This window comes from Syngnathus scovelli, chromosome 20 (assembly GCF_024217435.2).
Source record: "Syngnathus scovelli strain Florida chromosome 20, RoL_Ssco_1.2, whole genome shotgun sequence".
In the NCBI taxonomy this organism is placed as follows: domain Eukaryota; kingdom Metazoa; phylum Chordata; class Actinopteri; order Syngnathiformes; family Syngnathidae; genus Syngnathus; species Syngnathus scovelli.
Window position 1 is genome coordinate 8956291 of NC_090866.1, and position 27319 is coordinate 8983609.

The window sequence follows — 27319 nt, forward strand, 5'->3', positions numbered from 1 at the left end:
TGAAGTTGAATCAAAGGTAAACTGTATTCCTGCATCAAACTCAAAGTGGGATCAAAAGCCCACCACCATGGGAGTAGAAATAAATGAAATTCCAAGACCTCTGTCCCTGGGAAGTCAAATCCATGAAACACTCAAGTGATGCTTTTCCACAATTAAAAACTATTTTTAGATGTCAGATTGATGTCATATGAATGATATAACAGACAGCAGATTTGTCATGCTAATGCTAGCTTACCCTGTTAGCACTAGATGCTGCAGTTATATTTTGAACTTAGGGCAAGTATAAGACGAATCATTCATCACCCCTCCAAAATTGAGCTGAAGAGGCAACGATTTGCTTGTCAGCAACCCTCTTCAATAATCAGGCTGACGCATGAGCTAGACGATGTGTCTCGACACACCGATGGTGTCATGTCAAGAGCTCAGTCTGCAGCTTTCTCCATTAGCTCCAGATAAACGTGCTCATCCAAAATTTCACAAAGCACCGACTCTATTATTGTCATGGTAAGAATCTTGCAGAATTATTTGAAATGGAACGACCCGTTGTGGTAGTTTTTATCATCAGTATCATACGAGTTACGATATATAAACTCTTGCGAAATACTTGCTGTATATTACATTATTTAAATCAGTATATTAGCCGTTGAAATCCACCAATTACATCTTTCTTTAATTTTTATTTTGTTATTATATGGCTTTGGTACATGAATAACCCGAAAGACTGTTTATTGCTCACAGACTGTCTGCGTCTTAACGTTGCCCTCCACTTTGTGAAATTGTAATTGCGGTTAAAAATGAAATGAATGTGGAAAATAGCTCACAGCTGTCTGTGTTCAAAATATAATCCTCAACTGCTCATCGTTGTCCATTTCTTGCTAAGAAAGTCAGGCTATGAGATACTAAATTAACGATGGAGGGTAACTAACGATGCATCGACAACTTTTATTGTTAATACTGTTGTGGTATTGAGCGCTAAAGCTAAGATGCTATCACAGATCCCCAAAAGCAAATATATCCATACTGCTGGAATATTAGAAGTTTATTAAACTATTTTATTATGGAAGCCCTTTTCCGATATCAAGATTTAACATTCCGTCCTTTGATGCGAGTTTACCCCCAAGAACATTATATGGAGAGGAAGGGAAAACAAGCACGTTGTAATTATGGGAGAACTCATTTCTCCTGACTTCCTGTTATTGAGAACACACGGCAAATAGTCTGATGGCACGGTATCAGCCACATTAAGATTGTTTCCCTCAGACCACTTTAATGTGCTGAGAAAAAAAATCACAATGCTGCTTTCACAAGGGGGAGGAGGAATTGGTGGCAAGTAATCGGAGTGAAAAGAAATTGGGATGCTGATAGTGTCTTCTGGTCTTAATGAACTGACCACAACGTTGTTTGAATCTCCTTCAGATGTTTTGAGGAGAATGAAACAAGAACCTGGTTCAAGTCTGGTTCAGGTTGGGAAGAACCCTCCAAAATATGCAAGCAAAAATGTCATTTTTTTTGCAGCTGGAAATCTACTAGTGACCACCTAAATAGAAAATGATCCATCTCGCGCAACGTGTAAGTAAAAAGGAAAAGACATATCCAAATATTATATTTAACCCAGAAATTGATATGTTTGCACATAATATTTCCCGAGGAGCTGTGGTTCCCCACCGTCCTCTGGATCCATGAGCCAACACTATAGCGGCACGCAAGCTGTAATTTTAACGCAAACACCGCCATAAAAGTGGGCTCATCCGCTATTATTAGTGGTGACAATTTGAAAGACTGCAGCAGCCACAACTCTGCAAGAAGCCCATATTAAATAAATCACTGCAGAAGTTGTCGTTGTACCGCTTGATCACAGACGTCCAGACAGTTTGGGGGTAACTAAGGATTCTCGGAGCTAATAATCCCCAACATTGTGGAAATCCAAGAGGGTATGAGTAAAACAAGAAAATTTCCAAACAAACTTCTAATATTTCCAAATTAGTCAAACCAAATCAAGCCTAAAGTGAGCTCATAAAAACATGAGGTGCAATTTAACATCAATTTTCAAATTGTTTGGAAAGTTTCTTTTGATGTTTACGTTATACCGTTGCTCAGAAAAAAAATAAATCACCAATGCTACATCTCTAAGGAACAAAATAATAATCAAATTATGAGTCAAATCATGCTCAATACATATATTTCGTCTTTTGAGATGACGCAATATCCTCCCAGTTATGTTTTGATTAAGCTGAGGGGATTAATTATCAAATTTTCCCAAAATTGCTGAGTCAGGCATTGCCATACATCATTTTATGAATATCCGTCTATTTATAACAATAAATATTCTTTTTTATCCTCACAGCATAAATGTGCGGCCCAATTATGGGCAAAACGACAAACCCAGACGTGCCATTGAAAAGAAAATGGATGCCAAGCTGTTTCTTATTCCCGCTAAATTAACTGTGCAAAATACGCCTTAGCGTGAATCAAAACGCTCACTCACAGGGCATGCAACGTGAGCGCTGTGCTTGCGTGGGCAACGTGCACAAAAAGAAACAGGAAACCAAAAAAAAAAAGAAGAAAACAAGGCAATATTTGTTCAGGTGATCAAAATAATACTCAACAAAATGCTTGGTGCAATTCTTTTTGCCCAAAAGCTCCAAGTTATTGAATTTTTAAAATTGCTTCACACTGTAGAGGACAAACAAAGTCCAAATATTAACTTTACATCAATCCACGGGTTTCTACCATGAAAGCGTCTTGCTGAGATGTCCAATCCGACATTCTTCACATTCCTGCTCCCATCCAGAACACACCCAAGGGGTGCGTTAAGTGGCATGCCATTTCCTCTCCGATAGCATCTGATGATTTTTTTCCGTCCATTGTTTGTCTGCATGTTCAGCATCTTTCAAGAAGCTTTTTGTAGTTCTGCCAAAAAAACAAAATGCCTGATCTGAAAATACTTCCAAATTCATTGTACTCATCAATCATTTCAGCCTATTTTGTCACCATGGCAACATTATGGGATTATCACTGCATCACCTTCGACAGAAACTATCCAGGCGTGATTTTGAGGTTGATACTCCACAGTAGATTTTCTCAAGAAATCATTATTTCATGATGATGGAATGTTTCAAAACAGAAGCAAACACCTCCATGATATGGCGTGCACAGAACAGCTGGAGCACATGTCCAACACGTGGTGCTACTTATGCAACAAAAATTCATCAACTACCGTATTTTCCGCACTATAAGTTGCACCGGATTATTAGGCGCACCTTCAATGAATAACCCATTTTAAAAATGTGTCCATATATAAGGCGCACTGGATTATAAGGCGCACCTTCAATGAATGGCCTATTTTAAAACTTTGTCCATATATAAGATAGATACATTTGGCCCGCAGGCCGGACTTTGGACACTCCTGCTGTAGTGGCTCAATATTGATCCATATAAAAGGCGCACCTGATTATAAGGCGCACTGTCAGCTTTTGAGAAAATTGGAGGTTTTTAGGTGCGCCTTATAGTGCGGAAAATACGGTACCTGTGGACGTATTGCAAGTGTGTGAGCTACAAAGCACCTTGAATGCAAAGAGATGCAAAAAAATTATTTAAAAAAAAAAGATTTTGTCAGTGACAGTCTAAGCGTTAACCACAAATATAAATAAAAAATATTAAATCAAAGTCTTTTACATTATTTTCCCGCCCTAAGCAGTTTCAGGCCGTGACAGTCAGGAAAAAACACTGCCGCACACCCAAACAAACGATTTGATTACCTAATGTCGGAAATCCGGCTGTTCTTATCGCAAAACAAGCCAAGCAGAAAAAAAAAAAAAGATTTTCAATTGCCATTTGTAATGGAGTAAAACCGTCCATCTCACGATGTGAACACATGTTTTGGATTCAATTGAGGGACTTCACGCCATCCCTACAAGGACAGAACTTTTCCAGTTTCTCCTTGAGGAAGAAGATTGCGGTTTGTTTATTTTGACATCTCCACGGAAAAAAAAAAAAAAAACGCAGATTAAAGGAGAGCAAACAGCGCTCGTAGGCAACATTTCAGGCTTTGCTCTTTCCAAACACATCATCCTGTGTCCTCATGTCAGGGACACTCAACACTCTTCAGATATTCACGAGCAGAGTCCAAGTTTTTGATTAAATCTTATTTCCTCATTCCACCTTAACCACGTTAAAAGCACGGAAAGAACGGTAGAAGATAAAAATAATTGTTCAGTCACTTTGCTGAAGGAAAATAAAAAATTGAATGGAATTAGCAAGTCTTCAGTTGTTGTTTTTTTATCATTATATTGGTTGTTTCGTATCATCAGCCAAACCAGATAACAAATTGTATAACCTCCCTCTCGCCCCAATTTCCAGTAAATCCACATATTTTCATCAATTAATATGGGAAGCATCCAACATAAGAGTTCCAGAAATTGCAGTCAATGTTTGTCTCTTTTGGACAACATGGTGGCACGTGTGGTTAGCACATCTGCCAAGCAGTCAGAGGTTGTGGCTTCCAAGCTCAGCTTGCAATCAATTGAGAGTTTGGATTTTTTTTTGTCATGTTGTTATCACTGAATGTGGTTGTAATTAATTCAATTTAATTAAATTTAATTTTAATTTATTTTTAATTTAATTTTTTGTTTTTATTTTTACATTTAAGGTTTTTTTTTTTTGTTTTGTTTTTTGTCCAGTCACTTTAGTTAACAGCATATTTATCAAGACACAGATTTTTTATTTTTTTATTTAAGCGCCGGTGTCTGGCGGGGCCAACAATCAACATCTCGGTTTTATCAGCAGCAAAAACATTTAAGAACATTCAGTGTTTAATCTCAGCGAGGCTCCACTTCAGATTATAGCAATAAAGATAAAGTTGTGTATCATATTTACATTTAATATCACTAAGAATAATCTAAGTGATAATAATCTAGATGCTAATCAATCCTTTTTTTTTTTACTGTCATAGGCTCCAACAACAAAGCCAACTCTAATGGTGGTTACCCCACGTCGCCATGGCAACAACAGATTATTTCAAATCAGCGTTGCATTAAATTGATTTTGAAATACAATTACCACACAATGTTTTTATAACTTTCCACGTCACCTTTACATTTGTTTGATTGCGGTTTTGCCAAACTTTATACAACGTCCTCGATGCAATACAATGGCCGACTGTGTGCATATCAACATCTAAGAGCTTCTCTTTTGGCTGTAGTCTATAGTTTGTGGTCATAACCCTGAAACAGCTCCCTGTGTTACCCTGGAGTGTCCTGCATCGCATCGTTGCTCAGCAACTCCATCAACACCACCGTTAGTGCAAATCTGCTTTTTGTCAAGTGGGACTCGAGAGGAGGTACTAAACTAGATAGCCTGGGAGGTATTTATCACTCGGTTGTTGATATGTTTTAAAATAACCCACTTTTTAGCCAAAATAAACAACTTGCTGATACTAAGGAATGCAAATGACAGACTGGGATACTCGATACTCGTGACCCTAATGAGGACAAGCGACCCAGAAAATTGATGGATGGACTATTTGGGTTGCCCATTTTTTTGTTTTGTTTTTTAGGTCAGTCTGGGCAGCTAAGCAGGTCTGGTTTGTTTAGCATTTTATCTTTAGCATTGAATCCAAAATGTTTCCAAATCAGTAAATATTTTATTTTTCTTAGTTTTGTTTGTTATGAGGACCTCAGCCCCCCCCCCCCCCCCTCCTTTCTAATTTCTTTAGCCCACAAATGCTAATTGAAAGGCACAGATAGCAAATTAGAATTATTTAATATAAAAAATATTTGGGAAGTTCTTTTGATGACATCCTGACGTTCCCATTTATGAAGATTGACAACAGGGAGCAATGTCAATGTCTAATGAGGGAGCCCCGCCCTGGTTGGAGGCTCTATTGAACCATCAGTTGCTCACTCATGCGCTAAATAGATCCTGAAAGGTCCTCTCACTCCCAACCTCCTAACCTGGTGACCATGACAGGGTCACCAGAGATCTTCTTAGACGTGTTGTTAATGCAACAAGACAACAGTGATGTTATTAGAAAATGGTTCGGGGTTCTCGCGTGGTTCCAAGAATTACTTATGAGGTGTTCCATACAGATCTAATATTTCTCCGACTGATTATGAAGGAGTCTTTGCATTGCGTGACTCAACTGGCCATATGGGATGAAGAAAAATGCTCCCTTGATATTTATAAATGTTGCAAAGGTATGCCGGGAATGTGTACGTGGCAGGTGACCTTTCTATATCTCCAAATAAGGTCAACTGACAACAGTTTATTGCCGGGTCACCACAGTTTGTATTGGTTTACCCAAGGAATGTACGCAGAGCTGTAAAAGGATTGCCGCTGTTTGAAATTCTCAATAAATTATATTCATGTCGAACAAAAAAACAAAATTTGGGGTTCTTAAAGTGTCCGATGTGCGTGTACGTTGTAATTTATTGGGTCTATAATAGTTCTCCATATTTAAAGAAGCAGTGATACATTTGATGGTTTTCATTCTTTCAAGTCAATAAATTTTAGCCTCAACTTAACCTGACCATTGATATATATATATTTTTTTTTTTACATCACTTGGCTTATAGTCAAAGTTTTACGGCAATATTGCATGCAAAGCCAATGATAGTTTTTAATGTTTCTTTTAAAAACATCTAAAATGGAAAGAGCGTTTTAAAGTTTTTTTTTTTTAATGCAAACACAAATTAAATCAAAACAACCTCTGGGCATCAATTACATCAGATGTTTGGGAACACCATCATGTCTATTTCCTCCTCTTCCTGCTGTGCTCTGGAATGTAAATGACATTGTCTATGGAAGTCTATAAAAAGAAGCTGGTGCGCCGTGACCTGATAATAGACTGAAGATACATTCCTAGACATATTTAAGAGTTGCAGAGTCAGCCCGTTGCATTTCATGTCTCTTGTAAAAAGTATCATGCCGAGTCATGAGTGCATTTAAGTGCATGCGCAACGTTCAGGTGCTTTTATGCGCACCATAATCTTTTTTGATGTAACGTGTGGATAAATTACTCACTCAGTCGTTTAATTTCTTTCAAGTTGTGGAAATCTCTCCGTTGTCATGAAGCACACTTAGTCGAAGAGTACACTCGTGCCCTGCACTTTAGTTTGCACCCAGACACCTCAAATTAAACATTACCTCAGGATACTGTGTATTGTCGACTCCTGGCGGTTAAAAACGGAACTGCATGTATTTAATGCTGTCTCGTTAATAGTACCTGTTTGTGATCAGTTTTTTATATACGGCCTACAAATCACAACACCCTGGCTTTAGGAATCGGGCATAATTAAAATTAATATTTAATGTTAGATGTAACTTAATAGCTCAATCAGGCATAATTAAAGTTAATGTTTAATGTTAGATTATAATTTAATATTTAATACTGTATATTAATTGAATGAGTGCAACTGCGGGCACAATAATGTAAACACATGGATAAAACACTTAAATAGCATTTTTATTTATGGGAATTTGTAATGAATCTCTCTCTCTCTGTCTCTCTCTCTCTCTCTCTCTTACTCTCTCTCTCCCCGATGGATGATAAACTCGACCCTTCTTTTCTCACCCCTGATTGGACGAGGCCACTTGTTGGGAATGGCATTAAACTATTTAAATAGCACTTTGTCCCCCTTCAGCTTATAAGGGGCTTTTTATTGCGACTGATCACATTCAGGACTCATTTTTCTCCATAAAATGTCTAAATGTTGCTGATGTCCAGTGGACCTTTTGTCTTATTTTCCCCCAAAATATTAGGCATACATACCAATTCCTAAGGATTATTTCTGGATTTTTATTATTTTTATAATTTCACCCTCTAATTTGTATCGATTATTTGGATTTTTTCTAAACAGGTGAGTAAATATTTGATTTAATGGAACAATTTTTGCATGAACTTTGATAGTAAATCTATTTTAATTTATTATTTTTACTCTAGGTAGTTAAATTGTCTCATCATGAAGCTGACGGGGATATTTTTGTTATTGATGCTTTGGACTTGTGAAGCGGCCAGGATAGCAGGTGATCCATTTGAACTTGAAATTTATTATTTCATGTTTGTTAAGAGTTTTTTTTCCTGTTGTAAAGAAAAGCAAATAATAAATATATTGAGCGTAATTTAAAATTATACAATCACAGAGAGTGGAGAAGACAACAGCGTGTACGACTTGTTCGAGTTGGTCCAAGTCCCTAAGAAGAACCACGGCGTGAATCAGGTGAAAGGAGACGATCCGTACAGCCCCGCCTACAAGATCCTCAACCCAGACCTGATCCCCCCGGTCCCCGAGCGCGCCCTCCGGGACCTGATCGACTCCATCCACGCCGAGAGGGGCTTCCTCTTGCTGCTCAACTTCAAGCAAGCCAAACGCACCCGGGGAAGCCTCCTGACCATAGAGAAGAAGGACGGTTCCGGTCCAGTATTTGAAATCGTGTCCAATGGGAAGGCGAACACTTTGGACATTGTTTTCTCCACTGAGAAGAAGCAGCATTTGGTCTCCATCGAAGATGCGGATCTCGCCACTGGCCATTGGAAGAACATCACACTGTTTGTGCAGGAGGACCGGGCTCAACTTTACGCAGGATGCGAGGAGGTCAACAACGCCGAGCTGGACGCGCCGATCCACAGCATCCTGACCCAGGAGACGCCTGCAAGTGCGCAACTCAGGATCGGGAAAGGAGCCGTGAAGGATCGGTTCATGGTGAATACGACACACTAAAAAAAACGGGAAAAAAGTAAAGAAATTTACTTTTGCGCTGTCTTATCCACGTGCGTAAAAGTGTTCCAAATGCGCAAAAATACGCAAACAGACGGAAATTATCCTCGTGTGATAATGCATGCATGAAAAAAAAAGTATCCCATAAATATACAAACGAGACTATAATAAAATGATTGATAAATGAATGCAGTTGCGCAACATTTTATAACTTAACTTCCACTCTCGTGTTTGCAGGGGGTCCTTCAAAACGTGCGCTTCGTTTTTGGAACAAGCTTGGACGCCATCCTCCGCAACAAGGGATGCCAGAGTTGTGAGTAATTTATCACGAGTATGTTTATCCTCCCACTCGCGTCCTGTCTGCTTTATGTCAACGCTATCATTTGCCCAAATATAATATTTGGCTGCATAAAAACGATTCCCCGGGGTGTCCTTAGCTGTGTAATGAAAATAAATCATCACGCTTGAGTTGTAGGAGCACTTATTTCATGTGGTGTGGTTTTGCTCTACCTCCAGCACCAGATTCAATGATCATCGAGAATCTTAATGGCTCCTCAGCTATCAGGACGGAGTACACTGGTCATAAAACCAAAGGTGAGGAATCTCTCATGAGGATACAACAAAGAAAAGAAACATGATTTTTTTTTTTTTCTGTCTTGAAGATCTGCAGATGGTCTGTGGCTTCTCCTGTGAAGACCTGGTCAGCATGTTCAAGGAGCTCAAAGGTCTTGGTGTGGTGGTGAAGGAGCTGTCCATTGAGCTCCGCAAACTGGTGAGCAGGAAACAACATGTTTAGCAAAAAGAAGTATTTAATTGTGCTTTTATTCGTTTGTCTTTTAGACAAATGAGAACAAGCTGATTAAAACCCGCATCGGCATCCATAGCGGAGTCTGCATCCATAACGGCATCGTGCATAAAAATCGAGACGAGTGGACCGTCGACGACTGCACGGAGTGCACTTGTCAGGTATGCCATCTTAAACCAGTTTCTTTTTATGAGATGTTTGGCTCCATTCCCACCAGTAGAGGGACTGGTGCCAGCAGGGGTCTACATTTGCAGACACACACCTGGATTTTATTCTGGCATTCCAGACTTGGGGAATTCTTCCAAGAGGATTTTGTTGCATGGATCAAAATCATCCGGTTATGCAACAAGACTTCATTGTCCCTTTAGTGACATTTAAAAAAAAATTGGGTGCAAAACATAACCAAGAATTTTTATTGCAGAACTCGGCAACGGTGTGTCGCAAGATCTCATGTCCCCTAATTCCGTGTGCTAACGCAACTGTTCCAGATGGAGAGTGTTGCCCACGCTGTGGAACTCGTAAGCATTTTTTTTATATTCAAAATGAATTTAAGGATACAATACGCATCGTAAATATAATTTGAAATACCTCAGCAAACGTTAAGAATTTTTTTTTTATTTTTTATAATGCAACAATTTATTTCCTATAATTATTTTTGTAAATACAAACCATGGCAGGCTCTACTGTCCATTTTAATTACAGCTACACAAAATGGCTGTGTCAGCTAAAATCTGGAAGGGGTAGTCATTGAGACACAGCTCCAGTCATTCCCTAAAGAGATTCCGTATAATTTCCCATATAAAAACCCGCAAATATTTCCCCCCACATGTAAAGCTTTCTGTTCAAGAGAAAGTATGTTAATTTTAGAGATGACTTAAGTACGCTCATGTTGGAAAAAATAAAAGGGGTACTTATGTGTTTGGAACATTGGTGCTTTGTGTTCCAAAAACATCTTTGAATTCTTAAAGTTGAGATGGCTGCAATTTGACTAAATTGCTTCAAGTGGGGGGGGGGAAGAAAATTGGCTGGTAAAGGCCTCATGTTAGTCATACCTGTGCCGAAAGCCGGATTTAAGTGGATCTCGGGAACTAGTCTCTGATTTTTCGTGCTCATTTAAGCTTGAGGGTGTTGGGGGATGCCACATTCTCTGCTACCTCTTTCATTGTGTCTTGCCGTCTCCCTCCTTTCTCAGCGAGCGACTATGCAGAGGACGGCTGGTCGCCGTGGTCTGAATGGACCCATTGTTCCGTGTCATGTGGGCGGGGCATCCAGCAGCGTGGACGATCTTGTGATCGTATCAATAATAACTGCGAGGGAACTTCGGTGCAGACTCGGGATTGCTACCTCCAGGAGTGTGATAAGCGCTGTAAGTTAGACCCAAACTGTGATACCGACTTTGGTTTCTAATATTTGCTTTTTCTTGGATGCTCAGTTAAGCAGGATGGAAGCTGGAGTCATTGGTCACCGTGGTCCTCGTGCTCGGTGACCTGCGGGGCCGGTGTCATCACTCGAATCCGTCTCTGCAATTCCCCGACTCCCCAACTTGGAGGCAAGGACTGTGTGGGAGAAGGTCGCCAAACGGAAAAGTGTCAAAAGTCTTCATGCCCGAGTCAGTTTCGAATTTCCTCGTACTTGTAAGCTCATTTCTCGAACAACAAAAGCAAATCAAACCTTGTGTTTATCAGTTAACGGCAACTGGGGACCCTGGTCGCCGTGGGATACGTGCACCGTTACATGTGGAGGCGGAGCGCAAATTCGTAAACGCCTATGCAATGACCCCGCGCCACAATTCAACGGCAAAGACTGCGTTGGTGACGGAAAAGAAACTCAGACCTGCAACAAGCAAACATGTCCAATTGGTGAGGAACTGGATCTTTAGACCAAAACATACCCAGTTATATGTATCCAACCTTGATCTTTGTTTCCAGATGGATGTCTATCAAATCCTTGTTTCGCTGGGGCCAAGTGCACCAGTTTTCCTGACGGCTCCTGGAAGTGTGGAAAATGTCCCGTGGGTTATACTGGCAATGGAATCAAATGTAAAGACCTTGATGAGGTAAACATTTCACCAAATACCGTATTTTCCGCACTATAAGGCGCACTGGATTATAAGGCGCACTTGAGAAAATTGGAGGTTTTTAGGTGCGCCTTATAGTGCGGAAAATACGGTACTTCTTTCCTTGTTGCATCTGCTGTCACTTATATTTCAACAATCAACAAAACAGTGCAAGGAGGTTCCCGATGCTTGCTTCGAGTTCAACGGTGTGCACCGCTGTGAGAACACAAATCCCGGCTACAATTGTCTTCCCTGCCCACCACGTTACTCAGGACCTCAACCGTTCGGTAAAGGTGTGGAGCAAGCCGCTGCTACCAAACAGGTGTGTACAAAAAAAAAAAATCGACAGGATGTGGTTTTCGGTTTTGCAACCCTGATTCCCTTTTTACAGGTGTGCTCTCCTCGAAACCCATGCCTGGATGGAAGCCACAACTGTAACAAGCACGCACGCTGTAACTACCTCGGGCATTTCTCGGAACCGATGTTCCGATGCGAGTGCAAGCCAGGCTATGCTGGCAATGGACACATATGTGGAGAAGACACCGATCTGGATGGTTGGCCCAATGCGGACTTGGTTTGCGTGGAGAACGCCACCTACCACTGCAAAAAGGTAAGTAGAAAGTTATCAAACAATATTTTTGCAAAGATGGCTGATCGTTCTGTAAATCCAGGACAACTGCCCCAACCTGCCCAACTCCGGACAAGAAGATTACGATAAAGACGGGATTGGAGATGCTTGTGACATTGATGATGACGACGATGGCATTCCTGATGACAGAGTGAGTAGCGGTGCAACTGACTACGGTTTTTATGTTCATCATTCATGTGCAATGGATAGAAGGCGGGGCTCGGAGGGGAAAGCAAATGTTTTCCCTGGCCAAAAACTCAAATTCTATCACTGAGGTACGAGTCTGAAGGGACTCGACTGTGCGCAAATTCCGAGTGACCTAAAAATAAAGCACCTTTTCATTCCATGGACCTCCTTTCCTTCTAAATAGATGCACTCAGTCAGTCTGAAGGCAGATGGCGAGAACCTGCACCTGAATACATACCCATAAAAACATCTTTTGATCACCCACACAGGACAACTGCCCGTTCATCTTCAACCCCAGGCAGTACGACTACGACCGAGACGACGTCGGCGATCGTTGTGACAACTGTCCTTATAATAGCAACCCCGACCAAACCGACACGGACAACAATGGAGAAGGAGACGCCTGCGCCGTGGACATAGATGGAGATGGTAAGAAGGACGAATCCAAACGGGGTTTTTGGAATAACTCTTTCTGTTCATTCTCCAGGGATACTTAATGAAAAGGACAACTGTCCCTATGTGTACAATGTGGACCAGAGAGACACAGATTTGGACGGGGTGGGAGATATGTGCGATAACTGCCCTCTGGAACATAATCCCGATCAGGTATGTGTGGACTCCTCCTTCCTCTTTTCCTTCCAGCAACAACAATACACATTCACTCATTCCGTCGATTCACACGCCAGACAGGGTGAGAGAGTTTGAAAAAAGAGTGAGACACTAGATGGTGTCAGTCTGGGCTTTCCAAATCCCACGTAGAGGTCAAGGGCACACCCGTTCAAAAGGGCATGGTGGGAGTCGGGGGTCTTTTCAATGGGCTATTGATGGGGTTCGAAAAAAAAAAATTATAGCTCAATGCACCTGTGCTATGCTACACTGGGAAGAAGGAATGCAACGGACAAGGGTGCTTGAAAATTTTCAAGGCAAGTCTAGACATGGAGTAAAAACGCAATTTACCCAAATTATCCTCAAGCAGAAATTTCGAAGACATACTTTTTATCCCGACAATCCTAATCGATCATTTTGCATTCCAGGTGGATTCAGATGATGATCGTGTAGGAGATAAGTGTGACAGCAACCAGGATATTGATGAGGACGGACACCAGAACAATCTGGACAACTGCCCGTACATCCCCAATGCTAATCAGGCTGATCACGATAAGGACGGCAAAGGAGATGCATGTGACCACGACGACGACAACGACGGAATCCCGGATGATAAGGACAATTGCAGACTGGCACATAATCCCGACCAGATTGACTCAGATGGTGAGGACGATGAAAATGGGGATTGAAATCGAATCTGCATACCCAATCGTTTTCTTTTTGCAGGTGATGGCCGTGGAGATGCGTGTAAAGACGATTTTGACCAAGATAATGTTCCAGATATCTACGACGTGTGTCCAGAGAACTTTGACATTAGCGAAACAGATTTCCGTAAATTCCAAATGGTTCCTCTAGACCCTAAAGGCACTTCCCAGATCGATCCCAACTGGGTGGTTCGTCACCAGGGTAAAGAACTCGTTCAAACCGTCAACTGTGACCCTGGAATAGCTGTTGGTAAGTCAAAATATTGTTATGATTTATTAAATGTTCTCTAACTTGAGTCTTCTTCTCTAGGATACCATGAGTTCAATGCCGTGGACTTCAGCGGGACCTTCTTCATCAACACCGAGAGGGATGATGACTACGCCGGCTTTGTGTTTGGTTACCAGTCGAGCTCCAGATTCTATGTGGTCATGTGGAAGCAGATCACTCAGACCTACTGGTCCAACAAACCCACAAAAGCCCAAGGCTACTCTGGCTTGTCAATCAAAGTGGTCAATTCCACCACTGGCCCAGGAGAACATCTCAGGAATGCCCTGTGGCATACCGGGAATACCCCAGGACAGGTACGGCGTTCATTCTCGTGACTGATGACATCTTCATGAGGATTAGAAGATTATTTTTGCCTGCTTTAGGTCCGCACCCTCTGGCATGACCCGAAGAATGTCGGATGGAAAGATTACACCGCCTACAGATGGCATCTGATCCACAGACCAAGAACGGGCCTTCTCAGGTGGGCAGATGAATAAATTGAAGGTCCGATGGATTTGATCATTGCTCACCAACATCTTCCCACTCAGGGTTGTCATGTACGAAGGAAAGAAGATCATGGCAGATTCTGGTAGCATCTATGACAAAACATATGCTGGTGGTAGGCTAGGTCTTTTTGTCTTCTCCCAGGAGATGGTTTACTTCTCAGACCTCAAGTATGAGTGTAGAGGTAAGGACTTTGGTCTCCGTTAATTATTCAGTGGAACCTCCAAGTCATACTTCATTTTTTTCTTTCTTTTCACAGATGGATAAACGCCCAACGCTAGAAGTTCTGAGGAATGCACCTTTTAGTAGTATGAACTATTTTTTTATTCTCTCATTAAATCCAGGGACTGAATTATCTCCACAAAGCTTTCTTGTGCAATGCGTGCAAGGGCATGTGGGCGGCCTTAGGGGTAACGTGAAGCCGCTTTGGGCCCAAAACCAAATGGCTGAGTACCGTTTGAGGATCAGAGTGGCCCTTCTCCTCCACCCTTCCGCGAGAGTGGGGAAAGCTGGAGAGAAAAAGGAAAATATTCCCCTCCCTCCCTCCCACCTTTGCCTGTAGGACACCGGCACCTTTCTGTCCCAGCTCTCCTTACTTTCTGAAAGACCTCATTCATTTCTGTGCGACTCGAGCTCCCCGTAGACAACTATGCACTTCCAAACTTTTTTTTTTTTTTTTTAACATCCTCTCAGCTTTTTCTCTTCAGCCTTCCTCACCTTCTCACCCTCCAGATGGACATCCCAAAGAAAAGACTGAGTATATATATTCCATTTGCTTTACCAGGAGATAGTTTTGGAGGACTCAGATGATGGCAGCAGGAACATTTTAGGAATCTGTTGTAGTTTGCGTTCATGCCTAAGACTCCATGAAAAGCCAAGAAAAGGAGAAATATTATCCAAAAATCAACGTAGTACAATATGCAAAATGGAATTATGTTAGTCCTGAATTGTTTAACAACTCTCAGGTAAAATGAGCATCTTGTAAAAAAAGAAAAAAAAAAGAAAAAATAGTCTGCAATCCCTCCATCACGTCAATAACAAGATTTATTAATTTCATCTTTTGAGGTTTGAATTTGGTATGATGTAAATACATGTAATTTATTGACTCTTGCCTACAGTGTAGGCAAAAAAAAAAATAATACTTTGAAAAAGTACAAAATTTATCCGATAAAGAAAATTAGGAGTCATCAGGTTTCAGAAACTGGATGTGTTGCTCTTATCAAATCCAAATTCGCATCAAATAATTCTGTTTTGGTTTTGATACAACTATTTAGCGAAACTAATTAAATGATATACAAATATTACCTCATGCAGTTAATTAACACATTTTTTTTTCCTTGAAAGAATTGTAAATTGAATAACAACCAGCTCCCAAAACGACCCCAGCAAGAATGCCAGTAAAAATGGGAGATTTCTTCTTCTTCTTTTTTAATTAAAGAATATTTTTCGCTTTATCGTATCTGTCCAGTGCTGTTTTTAGCAGATAAATTATTGTTGTTTTTGTTCTTAGCAGTTTGTAAGAGGTCAATGAGCGTGTGTAGATAAATGCTATTTAAATAATTTATCGGGATTTGTTGCCGTGCAAAAGGGCACCGATCTATCTGTATAAACGGTTTGCACACTGAGGTGAGGATGTTGTATTCGTTATCATTTTTATTTTGGGGGGGGAGGTGGGAGGGAGGGGTGTGGGTTTTGTTTATCAATATTATCATTATTTTTGTACAATTAGTTTCGCTTGTCTGTAAACATGTTCTTAGTTGTAAAAATGCTCCGATGCTGTTTTTTTTTTTTTTAAATTCATGATTATTTTGTAACGTACTTCAAGATAATAAATAGTTAAAAGTCTCATGATGGTGTGTATGCTTTTTTTTGTTAAAGTCGTGTTGGTAAGACCCAGATAGAATTGCATCGTCAAGTCTCGAGGTGATGAAGGCCACATGAGGAATTTAACATCCACTTCTACATTTTAACTTCAGCGACCAGGTGAGCACGTTCGACAAGACTGATCTTGTGCTTCGGGATGGCCAAGGTCAAACTATTTCAAGTTCATTGTCACAAGTGCCGTCCAAGGGAAGTCAAATACACCAATCGTAATGGCCGCTGCAGTTCTCACACAGGTGCGCCTGTGTTTACTTTTGCACCATTTAAGGCTTCAATGGAAGAGAGAAGCGACCTTTGAACTTTATCATGCCGGTGAAAGTCGAACACAATCTGTTGCACCTTGGTTTGTCACGGAAAATAAAAATATTCCAAAAACCTTTACAGGCAATTAAGGTTGTAATAGAGACAGCCTTGCAAAAAAAAATCGGGGAAAAAAATCTGCAAATCATACCACATATTTTTATCTTTGCTTGATGGCGAGAATTTAAAAAGAGAACAGAGTGTACTATTTTGCAACCTTCCGGTCCACACACCCAAACACCTCCTTAAATAATGATAGAGCCGAGCTGCAAAAGACCCACCCGATTACCGGAAAGGTTCTTTGATATTCCTTTAAAAAGACCCCACACCCCCTCTCAGTCTACGAACGATCAGCCTTGAAGTGTTGGACCAAAGTGCTGATGATTGGAACAGAAGTCTTATTTAGCTCCTGTAATTCTCACAAAGAAGCAAACGGACTGCGGGGCTACTGGACTGACCTCAAACTGCCTGCGTGTTGTGTTAAGAGGAGGACCCCCCGACCACCACCAAATACCACCACCTTTGCACATGAAGGGACACCACCTGAATATACAGAATTTGACACTCAGATAATATGAAGTTGCTGAAAATAAACCTGGAATTTGTTTTTTTTTCGGCCTTACCTGTTCTTATTTGGTTCTAAAGGATGTGATAGCACCAAAATGATGAGTGTGCACAAATAATCGTTAAATTGCATAACTGTAAAATGTTAGAAAAGAGCCGTCTGATCTTCGGAACTGGTCTACAGTGACTCGGTTATTGCATCAAGTTGTTAGACCTGAACATGTTTCCATGTGGTAGCATTGTGCCTATTTGCATTTTCTGAAATTTTGATTATATAGGGGAGGAAAAAACAACAATGGTGAGGCCTTTTTGTAAGACCATTTAAGCTCCATTTAGGGCTGAGAACAACAACTTTGAGACGGGAAGATATTCTGAGGATGTGGAACCTGCCAGAACTTTGTCCGGTATCTTATTTCTCACACGTAAAGTCATAACCCTAAGTCAACCTGCAAATACCTGAATATTGTCAATTTTATTTTTAACAGAATGTCATCATAATATATCCTTTTGTCTTGGAAAAATCTGCTCTCTAACCTCCATCCAACAAAAAGCACCCTCCCCCCGCCCCTCCCCCCGACACGATCACAGTGCATTTAAGTCAACTGGAAACAGATGAAAGATGACGGAGAGAATGGAGGAAGAAGAAAAGGCTTTTCATTTCCTGCTGTGAGGACGCCGTGCTACTGTTGGGCTGATCCAGCGACTCTTCCATCCCATCTGGCCTTGACCTTGTATTATGTTACATCACCACTGCAGACGTCAGCACAGCACAGACGTCTTAAGTAATCATCAATAATGTTCGAACGTAGAAAAATCCATTTAATTAAAAAGTGAATGGAAGTTCATGAACGAAGGCCAAAAAGAGTTTGCAAGAAGTGACGCCGGCAACCTCGTCAGCCAAGCCAGAGGAAGTCCTCGGCGTTTTTTTTGACCACTAACTCGCCCTCGGTCTCCACACAAAGGTGCGAAATATTAGGGATAGCTGCTGCAGACACATTTTCGCACCACTAGCAAACACCCCCGCTCCACAAGCCACATGTTGTGCATGAGGCCAAGATGGAAATAACTCAACTTTTGTGTTGCGCGTGTGCGTGGGGTGATGTCGGATATAAGCGGAAATTGATTTGAAATTTGTGGATGCAAAAACTCAATATATAAATAATCATGACCAAGAGGACGTTGAGTTGCAACAACACTAGAAACAGAAGCAATGAACTGGCAAAGACTGAACGAAACCAGGTCACTAAATCCAAGCAAACTGGTTAGACAACAAGGATCACCTGGATGACACACCAAAGGCCGAACGAGCTAATTGGCAAACGCTAGGCTGGCAAGAAATGGAATGAATGGAAACAAATACCGTATTTTCCGCACTATAAGGCGCACTGGATTATAAGGCGCACCTTCAATGAATGGACCATTTTAAAACTTTGTCCATATATAAGATATATACATTTGGCCCGCGGGCCGGACTTTGGACACACCTGCTATAGTGGCTCAATATTGGTCCATATATAAGGCGCACCTGATTATAAGGCGCACTGTTGGCTTTTGAGAAAATTGGAGGTTTTTAGGTGCGCCTTATAGTGCGGAAAATACGGTACAGAAAGAAGGTAATTAGAACAAACGGGAAAACATGATCAAAACCAAAATCATGACATCTTGATCTTAAAGGTTAGTTGCAACCACCATGTCATTGGATGCCATTTTACATTCAGTCTTGCTACCACGAAAGATCTTGTCAGTGCAAAGCGCTTTTGATTCGAATCTCTTTGAATAGTTGAGGTAAATATGCTTCACTTGTCCGAGCCAGGAAAGAAATGACGGAGAAGAAGTTCCAACGTCTGCATGAGCCTCACAGGAGTGACTGATGTGGGCATTCGAACTGTGACAAGCCAGCTTTCCACTCCCAAGTGCCAAAGTCTTCCACAACCTCATGCCATGCTATGTGGGACAGTCAGCTTTGGAGAATGTGGATGGAGGTGCTTTCTGCAAATGTGCTTAACTGGCACTTAGCAGCCCATCTGATAGAAGAACTGGTTAGTAAATGCAAAACCTTTGGTGCCATTGCACCTGTGGGATTCAATCCAACAAGTCCTGACAGGGGTGATGAGAAACGTGAAAAGTATCGGGTTCCCTCGGACCCATTTGCAATCCTCCATCGGGTACGCGGGACAAAAGGAGCACAGAAACCAAAGCTCGGAGAGAAGAATAGAGTCCTTTCTCCGGCCGAGCCAACCGGCTGTTGTGCACCTTGGAGAAGCTCTCAACACCGAGGGCAGATGGAATAGCTTGATAATGGACACTCCTCCGCTGGGTCCCCTTCAGCCTCAGAGGCAAGGGAGGCATTTTTGTGTTGATGTGTGAATTTTCCCCCGTTGCTGAGTCACAACAAACACTTTCAAGGCGGTGTAACGCAAATTTAGAAGGTGCGAAAAGCACCGTCATCCCGTCATTCCATTTTTTGCTGATCTACTAAATCCATCTCGTTAAATCTCACGGGATTTTGCAGGTTGACAAATAGAGATGTCGGGTCAGGTGAGGGAACGCTCAGGGAATGCGTGGAATGCTTGAGGAACACTTTTGATTTATAATATGCCAACCTGCTGAGAGAAGATCTGGGAAATATCAATTGATGATCATTTATCCGTTTTTTTCGGTTTTGCTTCACGAGTTGAGTGCACACTGAAGACTTTTACACAGCGATAAAGTCTACTTTCCTGCAGATTTCCTTGAGTTTATGATTACTGAACTAATTACAGACATTCCATGGATTATTTACAGACTCCGGCTCAGAACGTGTCCGTCTAAAAGAACAGTGGGCTCCTTATACGGTGCTGCAGCTGCACATGTACACAAAGAATACACAGGTTGGTCGAACAAGTATGGAAACGTGTTTGGGGACATTTAGAGTCGTTTGGAGTGGATGTATAAATTTCAAGGAGAATACAATATTTTTTTTTGTGTAAAAAAAACTTTTTCAAATGAGACATGCAAGGATGAAAAGTGGTACAGTCCTATTCAGTGTCTTTCATTTAGCACCAGACAAAATAAGGAAAAAAATAATTATATGGAGGCTGAGAGTTTGAATACAATTCAATTAAGTATGGTGAGTACCGTATTTTCCGCACTATAAGGCGCACCTAAAAACCTCCAATTTTCTCAAAAGCCGCCTTATAATCCGGTGCGCCTTATATATGGACCAATATGGATTCGTGGATGAGGACTAATTTATTAAAGTAAGCTTTCCGTGTTTATTTTGTGTGTTGTGTGATATTAACATTTGAGCAACGTTGAGTTATTGATATATTGTTTTCACTATTTCGAGTGTCACTATATTGTGATTGCATTAACGTTTGAGCAACGTTGAATTATTTATCTTATAATCCGGTGCGCCTTATATATGAACAAAGATTCAAAATGGGCCATTCATTGAAGGTGCGCTTTATAATCCTTATAGTTCGGAAAATACGGTATCTATTGTTTTTGTTTCTCACTGAAAGTTTGTGCAACTTTTCGGCCCTTCCCATCAATTATCCAATTATGGTATTTAGTGTTTTCGAGCCCAAAGCGAACAACGTCATCCTTAAGATTTTTTTTTTCCCTCGATATAAATTGTTGATATTTTTATCTGTTCTCCACCTCCTGTAATTATATTGTTGAACTTTTCAAGTGTTCCGCTCACTTAGCCAGCATGTAGTTATGTTGTTATCTACACAACTGTTTCGGAAGCATGACAACCACAAAAAAACATGCTCTGGCTTTTTCCAGTGCCTCAATACTCCAGGTTGTATCGAATCCAATTAACTACCCAAATATTTAAAAAAGTAAAGTTTACATCCTGTCACATCAATTAATCCATTCCAAACTGTTGTGCAATCGAGATACAATATTTCCGTCAAGACAAATTAGTCTCCTGTATAAAGTGTAATCTAACACAGCCATCTTGTTGCCCGTGATTATCAGTGTGGAAATGATCTTTTCAAATCTGTAGCTATCGTGTCTCGAGTTAAGCGGGACATGTTGAAAGCAGTGGGTGGTTTTCAGTGGACCACAAATAAGCTTTCGATGGGTCATAAGAGCTAAAAACAAAACAGCTGTGGGTCTGAAACGTGTGGTCCACGCCTCTTGGCAGACAGCACAGACTGTGAAAAGTACAAACTAGCTATTTCGCTCGAGTTCTTCTACAAAGTAAAATGGGATCGTTTCTTTCGGAAAGCAACGGTGCAATAGTTGGCGTAACATTTTATTACAATTTGTAACAGAGCAGTGAGACAAGGCTCAGTCTAAATATTGTAGAAAAAAAACGATACCGTATTTTCCGCACTATAAGGCGCACTGGATTATAAGGCGCACCTTCAATGAATGGCCCATTTTAAAACTTTGTCCATATATAAGGCGCACCGGATTATTTGTCCTTCATTTGAAACGCATAGATAGATAGATAGATAGATAGATAGATAGATAGATAGATAGATAGATAGATAGATAGATAGATAGATAGATAGATAGATAGATTATAATTATATTATATAAAAGTATAAAAAATATAAAATAATTATATAAAAATATAAAAAGTATAAAATAATTATATAAAATAATGACATATAATAAAATATAATATATAGTAAAACTAACTGATAAAATCGTGTTTGCAGCTAATGCCAGAGAGAGCAAGAGCATCTGTTTCCTTCTCTCTGCCAACTGTCTGGGAATGCCTGGGGGAACTCCTAATGTCGGGCTTCTGGATGGCCTGCATGCAGTTAAAATCCAATATGGTTGGCGCAGAGTAGCCAGACTGGGTGTGCATTGTGCAGGTGTGATCTGTTTTGAGTGACCACTCAATTAATGTGTGTGATGCCGCGAGTTCAGGTGGTGAATGTGTGCAAATAGAAAACACAGACACTGCATTTTATCTCAAGGTAATGGTTAACCCAAATCGGTACTTTTTTTGTATATAAGGCATAAAAAAAGCTTATATAAGTAAGCCCAAGTGAAACTTGGAACTAAAAATATGCTGTGGAAGCAGCAAATATTTAAAGCTGAGTAAAGCCACAGGTTGAACTTGCACTATTGCATGGCGTAAAATTTCAAAAACATTTTGATTTGATGTCACTACGGTTACATTCTATATTTTTCCATCATAAAAGAGTTCAGTAGTGAACTTTTTTCAACCAAGCCTGAATTGAACCCCCTAATCTGCAACAGGAAGTGTTTTGTCTCAGAAAAATAACCCTCTTAAATAAGATTAAGGCCTTTTGTTTCAAGGTACACATAAAAAAATTCAAAATGTCTCTCCTCTTAAAGGATAGGACAAAAACAAGGAGTTTGAAAAATTGCTCCACTTCATCACCGAGGAGTATCGGTAGTCTGAAGGGTGTCACAATGACACAAAACAAAATTACACCGCGAGAGTCTAATACAGATTAAGTGAAAGATTAGCATGTTAGCTACTGTAGCACCACGACTAAGGAGATTTAGTCACTGAGGTGCACAAACGGTTATTAATCAAAACAAAGGGTCATTTAAAAGGAGACAATTTCTGTCTGTAAACAAGCACTTTACGATATCTCCTTATAGAGTGACGTAACTTGGTAGTTAGGTAACAACTGACCAGCATTGATTAGTTTAGTTGCTCACAATCTAGATAAAAAAGCATTTACAATCATAAAAATAATTTTAGGTTTGACCCATGGTTTTTGTATGTGACCAAAAACGATCATCACGATAAAAGGTAATTTTATCTTGGATGATTTATTTTTGTACATTGAAAGATTTTTCAAAGGTTGCAACAATGTGGGGAAGACAACTTTTCCAATTCCCATGCAAGAATGCAAACTCACCAATGTCAGAGTCTGGAGAAATCAGGTCACTAATCGTCTTTTGTCGCCTGGTGACATTCCTTATGTTCCGCCCTGGCAACCAGGACTTAGAGAAGCACTGAGATTTTGTTTGACAGCCATGTCACCTCCCATTGGAGACCCCCTTGGGCTGTGTTTGGGTGAGGGGCCAGAAGCAGACGCGATCTCATATCAGACAAAACAATGTTGTCCAGCCAGCATCTATAATGGCTATTCTGAAGACATTCAAAACAAGGAAGCACGTTTGATTAACGAGCTGGACTTTTTCATCCACTTGACAACCCAAAGACTGATTGAGTCCATCAATCCAAATCTTGAACAATGGACTCTTTCAAAATCTGCAAGTTCCAGTTTCAAGTATCAAGCTTCTCAATCTCAATAATAACGAAAAGATCCAGAAAGCGAGAAACCTGCCAATTTGGCTTTAGCCACAGGTGTTTCTAATTAACCAGCAGGTATATATGGGCGGAGCTTATTTCAATTAATGAGAAGCATGTGTACAAATGTGACTTAAGTCAAACTGTGGCAGTGTTTTTACTTTCTTTTATTACTTTGCTACCTCTGAGCAAGTTTTACTCAAATAACATTTATGCCAAAATTTATAGACTTGTATTTTTTATTTTTTTAAGTGGCCATGCTGTCTGGCTTTCTCTCCATGCACACAATCAAGGCAGACAACAAGTCACTCTAAGTCACTTTTGCTAGCTCCAAACTCACTTTGGCTCTCACATCAGACATTTTTTGTGCAGGTGTACCCACTAAACTTTTCACTGAGTGTATATGCAGCTGTTCTCAAACTGTTCATTTTTTACCATCAGCTCAGCAAAAAAAAAAAAAAATTAACAGGAGCCTTCATGTTCCTATGATTAGAGAGTTTGGAAAGACTCTCAAAATAGACGCCAAGGCTCCTGACTTAAAATATCCCTCAAGTCAATGTGTAGCTCCAGTTTGACCAGCAGAGGGCTGTTTCATGTTGTACTGACTTATTCCCGTCCACAAGCTCATGATAAACACTTCCATTCCGCAATTCTAAAGACATACTAGAAGAAACCGTGATTATAGCCTCCGGAGTGTTGTGTATATACATCTCCACTGGGAGGGAGGGACTTCCTGATAACCACAGCGTCTCTTTTTTGACTCCATTCTCACATGACCTGTGAGGTGAACTGCAACTTCAGGACTTACAGGAGACGTCCTTCCTGTGTCTCCTTAGCATCATCATTTTTGAGACCCACCTATCCTGTTTCAACCATCATTACATTTCCACCAGAGAGTAAATTTATACCTTGCATAGACGATATGCATCGTGAGGTTCAATGAATATTATAATTTGCTTTGGGTTAAAATGCAATACATCACTTTCATGTCATTTTTACCACTGTGACCACATTTGAAAAGTAAATCTGAGCATAGCAATCCACCATGACATGACGCGACAGGGGACAAATTATGAGTGTGAGTGCCAAAACCGCAAGATCAGGGCCAAATTTGAAGCGTTGGGGTTGCCATGTCCCGAGGGGAAACAAAAGGATGTAACAGGGCAGTGAGACAAGGCTCAGTCTAAATATTGTAGAAAAAAACTATACCGTATTTTCCGCACTATAAGGTGCACCGGATTATAAGGCGCACTGTTGGCTTTTGAGAAAATTGGAGGTTTTTAGGTGCGCCTTATAGTGTGGAAAATACGGTATTTGTATCTCTCATCTAAGGATTCTAATTGCTCCTTGTGTTGAGTTTGTCGCAAGTTAAAAGCAGTTTTTTTTTTTAACTGCATACTTTCCAGTGAACTTCTGAGGTTTACAAGTTTCCATTCTTTATGGAACCACTGAGGAATTTTTTGGGGAAGGTGATGTTTTTAAATACTAAAAAACAAAAAAAAGATCACATTTTTCTCAGGTTGAAAGAGTCTCTTTACATTTTTATTTGTCATGTCTGGTCATCATTATATCATGAAAGCGAAAATAACGATAGAGCTCCATCCAAAGTGTTTAATACGTTGCAGATCTACACGGGAACGGTCTGACTTTGTTCTTACGGAAATTCTGGCTACTTCCTTTGGCTTTGCAATCAAGCACACCTTTTCTTTTCACATTGTTCCTCGATCAGAACAAGGTGCACCCTTTTGTTACACCGCAGACATTGAACGCTTTGTAGAGCGTCGCGGTTGAAGCCGTCGTCACGTGCCGAGGAAAGATTCTCGATGAGTGCGACTGCCAACACACTCTGAAGTGGAAGCCACATGCAGCTGAAGCTTAAATAAACACGACAAGTAGCCCTGCACACTGTTTGCCATGGATGTGACTTTCATTAGCACTTTGAAGCCAACTACTGGCTACTTTCATTCGTACAACAACAAACAATGGAATTCATTCACTCACCCTAACCCTAACCCTACCACCTAAATTAAATTTACTTTGCCATTCCCAAAGTATAATTTACGACAAACTCTTGAAAATGCTTTAATTTACCTTTACAGTAATTATGAGAAGGTATGAACTTTGACCTCATTTTAAACTAGAACCTCATAAAAGATATTTTTTTCCACGCATCTACAAGTTGAGCCAGAGCAGATACAGATGGCGGTGTCATCCACTTCCTATTTCTATTTCAAGTCGAACAAGTTAACCATCCATTATCGTCAAATGTCTCCATTAAATCATAACCTGCTTATACCGTATTCCCCATGGGCCTCAAAATTGCCACATTTATGACAAGACACATAACCGCATAGCTCGACATTTAATACACGAGCGCTTCCAAAAGCCTTGCGGGTATCCGCATGTAAATTTACAACCTCGCAGCTCGTTTTCCAATAATTAGATTTGTGCTGAGTCAACAATCTGCGAAAGACGATACTAAATAGGGAAATAGATCATTCAGGGATCCAAATACCTGATCAGGATATATCAATGCAAATTTTAAGTTGGGACTTATATGCCTTTTATTGTTGATTAAACATATAGCGGTGACTGACATTTTGATGACAGGGCGTGATGTCTAAATGTGGCCGGGAGAGTGGAGTCCTGAGGGCGGCCGCGTCTCCCATTTGATAAACCGCGGTGGGATACTGGATTAAAGGCCGAGGGTTGGTATAGGGGTGAGGAACTTATTTCGTGGGAAGCCAGTCAAACAGTGGCTGTATAAGTACTGACGTCACCATCAGGGCTTGCAATGGAGTTTCTTATTTCATGTATGATGAAGATTAAACTTCAATGCATATGTCCCCAAACTGAATATCTTCTGTGAAGCTGCATTTGTTTTTGTCTGTCTTTTTTTTTTCAAGTTACCGTATTGTCCGCAGTATGAGGCGCACCTAAAAACCTCCAATTTTCTCAAAAGCCGCCTTATAATCAGGTGCGCCTTATATATGGACCAATATTGAGCCACTACAGCAGGCGTGTCCAAAGTCCGGACATGCCAAAGTTTGTGGACAAAGTTTTAAAATGGACAAAGTTTTAAAATGGGCCATTCATTGAAGGTCCAGTGCCTTATAATCCAGTGCGCCTTATATATGGACAAAGTTTTAAAATGGGCCATTCATTAAAGGTGCGCCTTATAATCCAGTGCGCCTTATAGTGCGGAAAATACGGTACTCATGTGTCATCAAGGAATGAAGGTCCTCCCTTGAGCAGGTTTTTTTGTTTTTTTTTAATTGAGTGTACAAGGAAACAAGAAGAAAAATCAAAATAATACAGAGGTAAAGGCTCGGTCATTATCCTCACACTTCTTGTTTGTTGTGTCTCCATGAAGATTTAAAAATCCGGACCTATCATTATGGTTAATTGGTTACTTCCAGGATGCGGTCATCGGATAACCGTGACTTCATCGTCACGGATTCAAGTAAACATAAACAAAATCTGGATGAAAAGATTTCTTGAGCGACCTTTGCACCTTCGCTGTTGTCATTTGTTTTGGGGATCACGTTGTCTTCGGTTAGTCCAAAACATGCCACTCGTGGGTCACATGACACGGCTGCCGAGGTTTGACAACAAGTCCTGAGGTCAAACTTTTCCTGGATGTCCCGCACGTGCCAGTGAAGAAAAACACTGCCTCCAAAGTTACGCATACTGGTTTTTACCGCAGAATGTGACTTCCTGAAATTTGTTAAATAAATAGAACAGTGCTCAAATTGGGACATTAGGAAGTAAGCAAGTAGATCATTAAGAGTTTGATGGATTTGGGCCGTTATAATTATGGAAAAAAAATTAATTCACCAGACATTTTATTTTCATAAGGAAACAC

The 27319-nt window shown here is 40.6% G+C and overlaps 1 protein-coding gene and 2 long non-coding RNA genes across 4 annotated transcripts in view; 1 reads left to right on the forward strand and 2 right to left on the reverse strand.

The window, feature by feature from the left end:
* Window positions 1–7186, reverse strand: part of LOC125990014 (uncharacterized) — a 21166-nt gene extending 13980 nt beyond the window's left edge. The window contains exons 1-2 of the long non-coding RNA XR_007488790.2: window positions 7021–7186; window positions 2731–2910 (exon numbers count right to left, since the gene is read on the reverse strand). This is a non-coding gene — a long non-coding RNA (uncharacterized lncRNA). The remainder of the gene's footprint in view (window positions 1–2730; window positions 2911–7020) is intronic.
* thbs1b (thrombospondin 1b) overlaps window positions 1–16319 on the forward strand; it is a 22414-nt gene extending 6095 nt beyond the window's left edge. The window contains exons 1-23 of one of the 2 annotated variants that reach the window (XM_049756599.2): window positions 7711–7856; window positions 7940–8022; window positions 8140–8699; window positions 8952–9027; window positions 9231–9308; window positions 9377–9486; window positions 9555–9680; window positions 9941–10037; window positions 10712–10885; window positions 10952–11128; window positions 11205–11378; window positions 11448–11575; window positions 11745–11897; window positions 11967–12185; window positions 12247–12354; window positions 12659–12818; window positions 12877–12995; window positions 13424–13658; window positions 13722–13949; window positions 14010–14281; window positions 14351–14448; window positions 14516–14655; window positions 14731–16319. In XM_049756599.2, the coding sequence (XP_049612556.1) occupies window positions 7959–8022; window positions 8140–8699; window positions 8952–9027; window positions 9231–9308; window positions 9377–9486; window positions 9555–9680; window positions 9941–10037; window positions 10712–10885; window positions 10952–11128; window positions 11205–11378; window positions 11448–11575; window positions 11745–11897; window positions 11967–12185; window positions 12247–12354; window positions 12659–12818; window positions 12877–12995; window positions 13424–13658; window positions 13722–13949; window positions 14010–14281; window positions 14351–14448; window positions 14516–14655; window positions 14731–14738 (3504 nt within the window). In that variant the 5' untranslated portion in view covers window positions 7711–7856; window positions 7940–7958 and the 3' untranslated portion in view covers window positions 14739–16319. Of the gene's footprint in view, window positions 1–7710; window positions 7857–7939; window positions 8023–8139; window positions 8700–8951; window positions 9028–9230; window positions 9309–9376; window positions 9487–9554; window positions 9681–9940; window positions 10038–10711; window positions 10886–10951; window positions 11129–11204; window positions 11379–11447; window positions 11576–11744; window positions 11898–11966; window positions 12186–12246; window positions 12355–12658; window positions 12819–12876; window positions 12996–13423; window positions 13659–13721; window positions 13950–14009; window positions 14282–14350; window positions 14449–14515; window positions 14656–14730 lie in introns of those variants that run through there. The other variant, XM_068649220.1, reaches the window with a different exon arrangement.
* Window positions 11214–23486, reverse strand: LOC125990013 (uncharacterized). Its single transcript, XR_007488789.2, has 3 exons — window positions 23060–23486; window positions 11430–11508; window positions 11214–11352 (listed from the first exon to the last, which is right to left on the reverse strand). It is a non-coding gene; the product is annotated as an uncharacterized lncRNA (long non-coding RNA).
* Between the last annotated feature and the right edge of the window lie 3833 nt (window positions 23487–27319).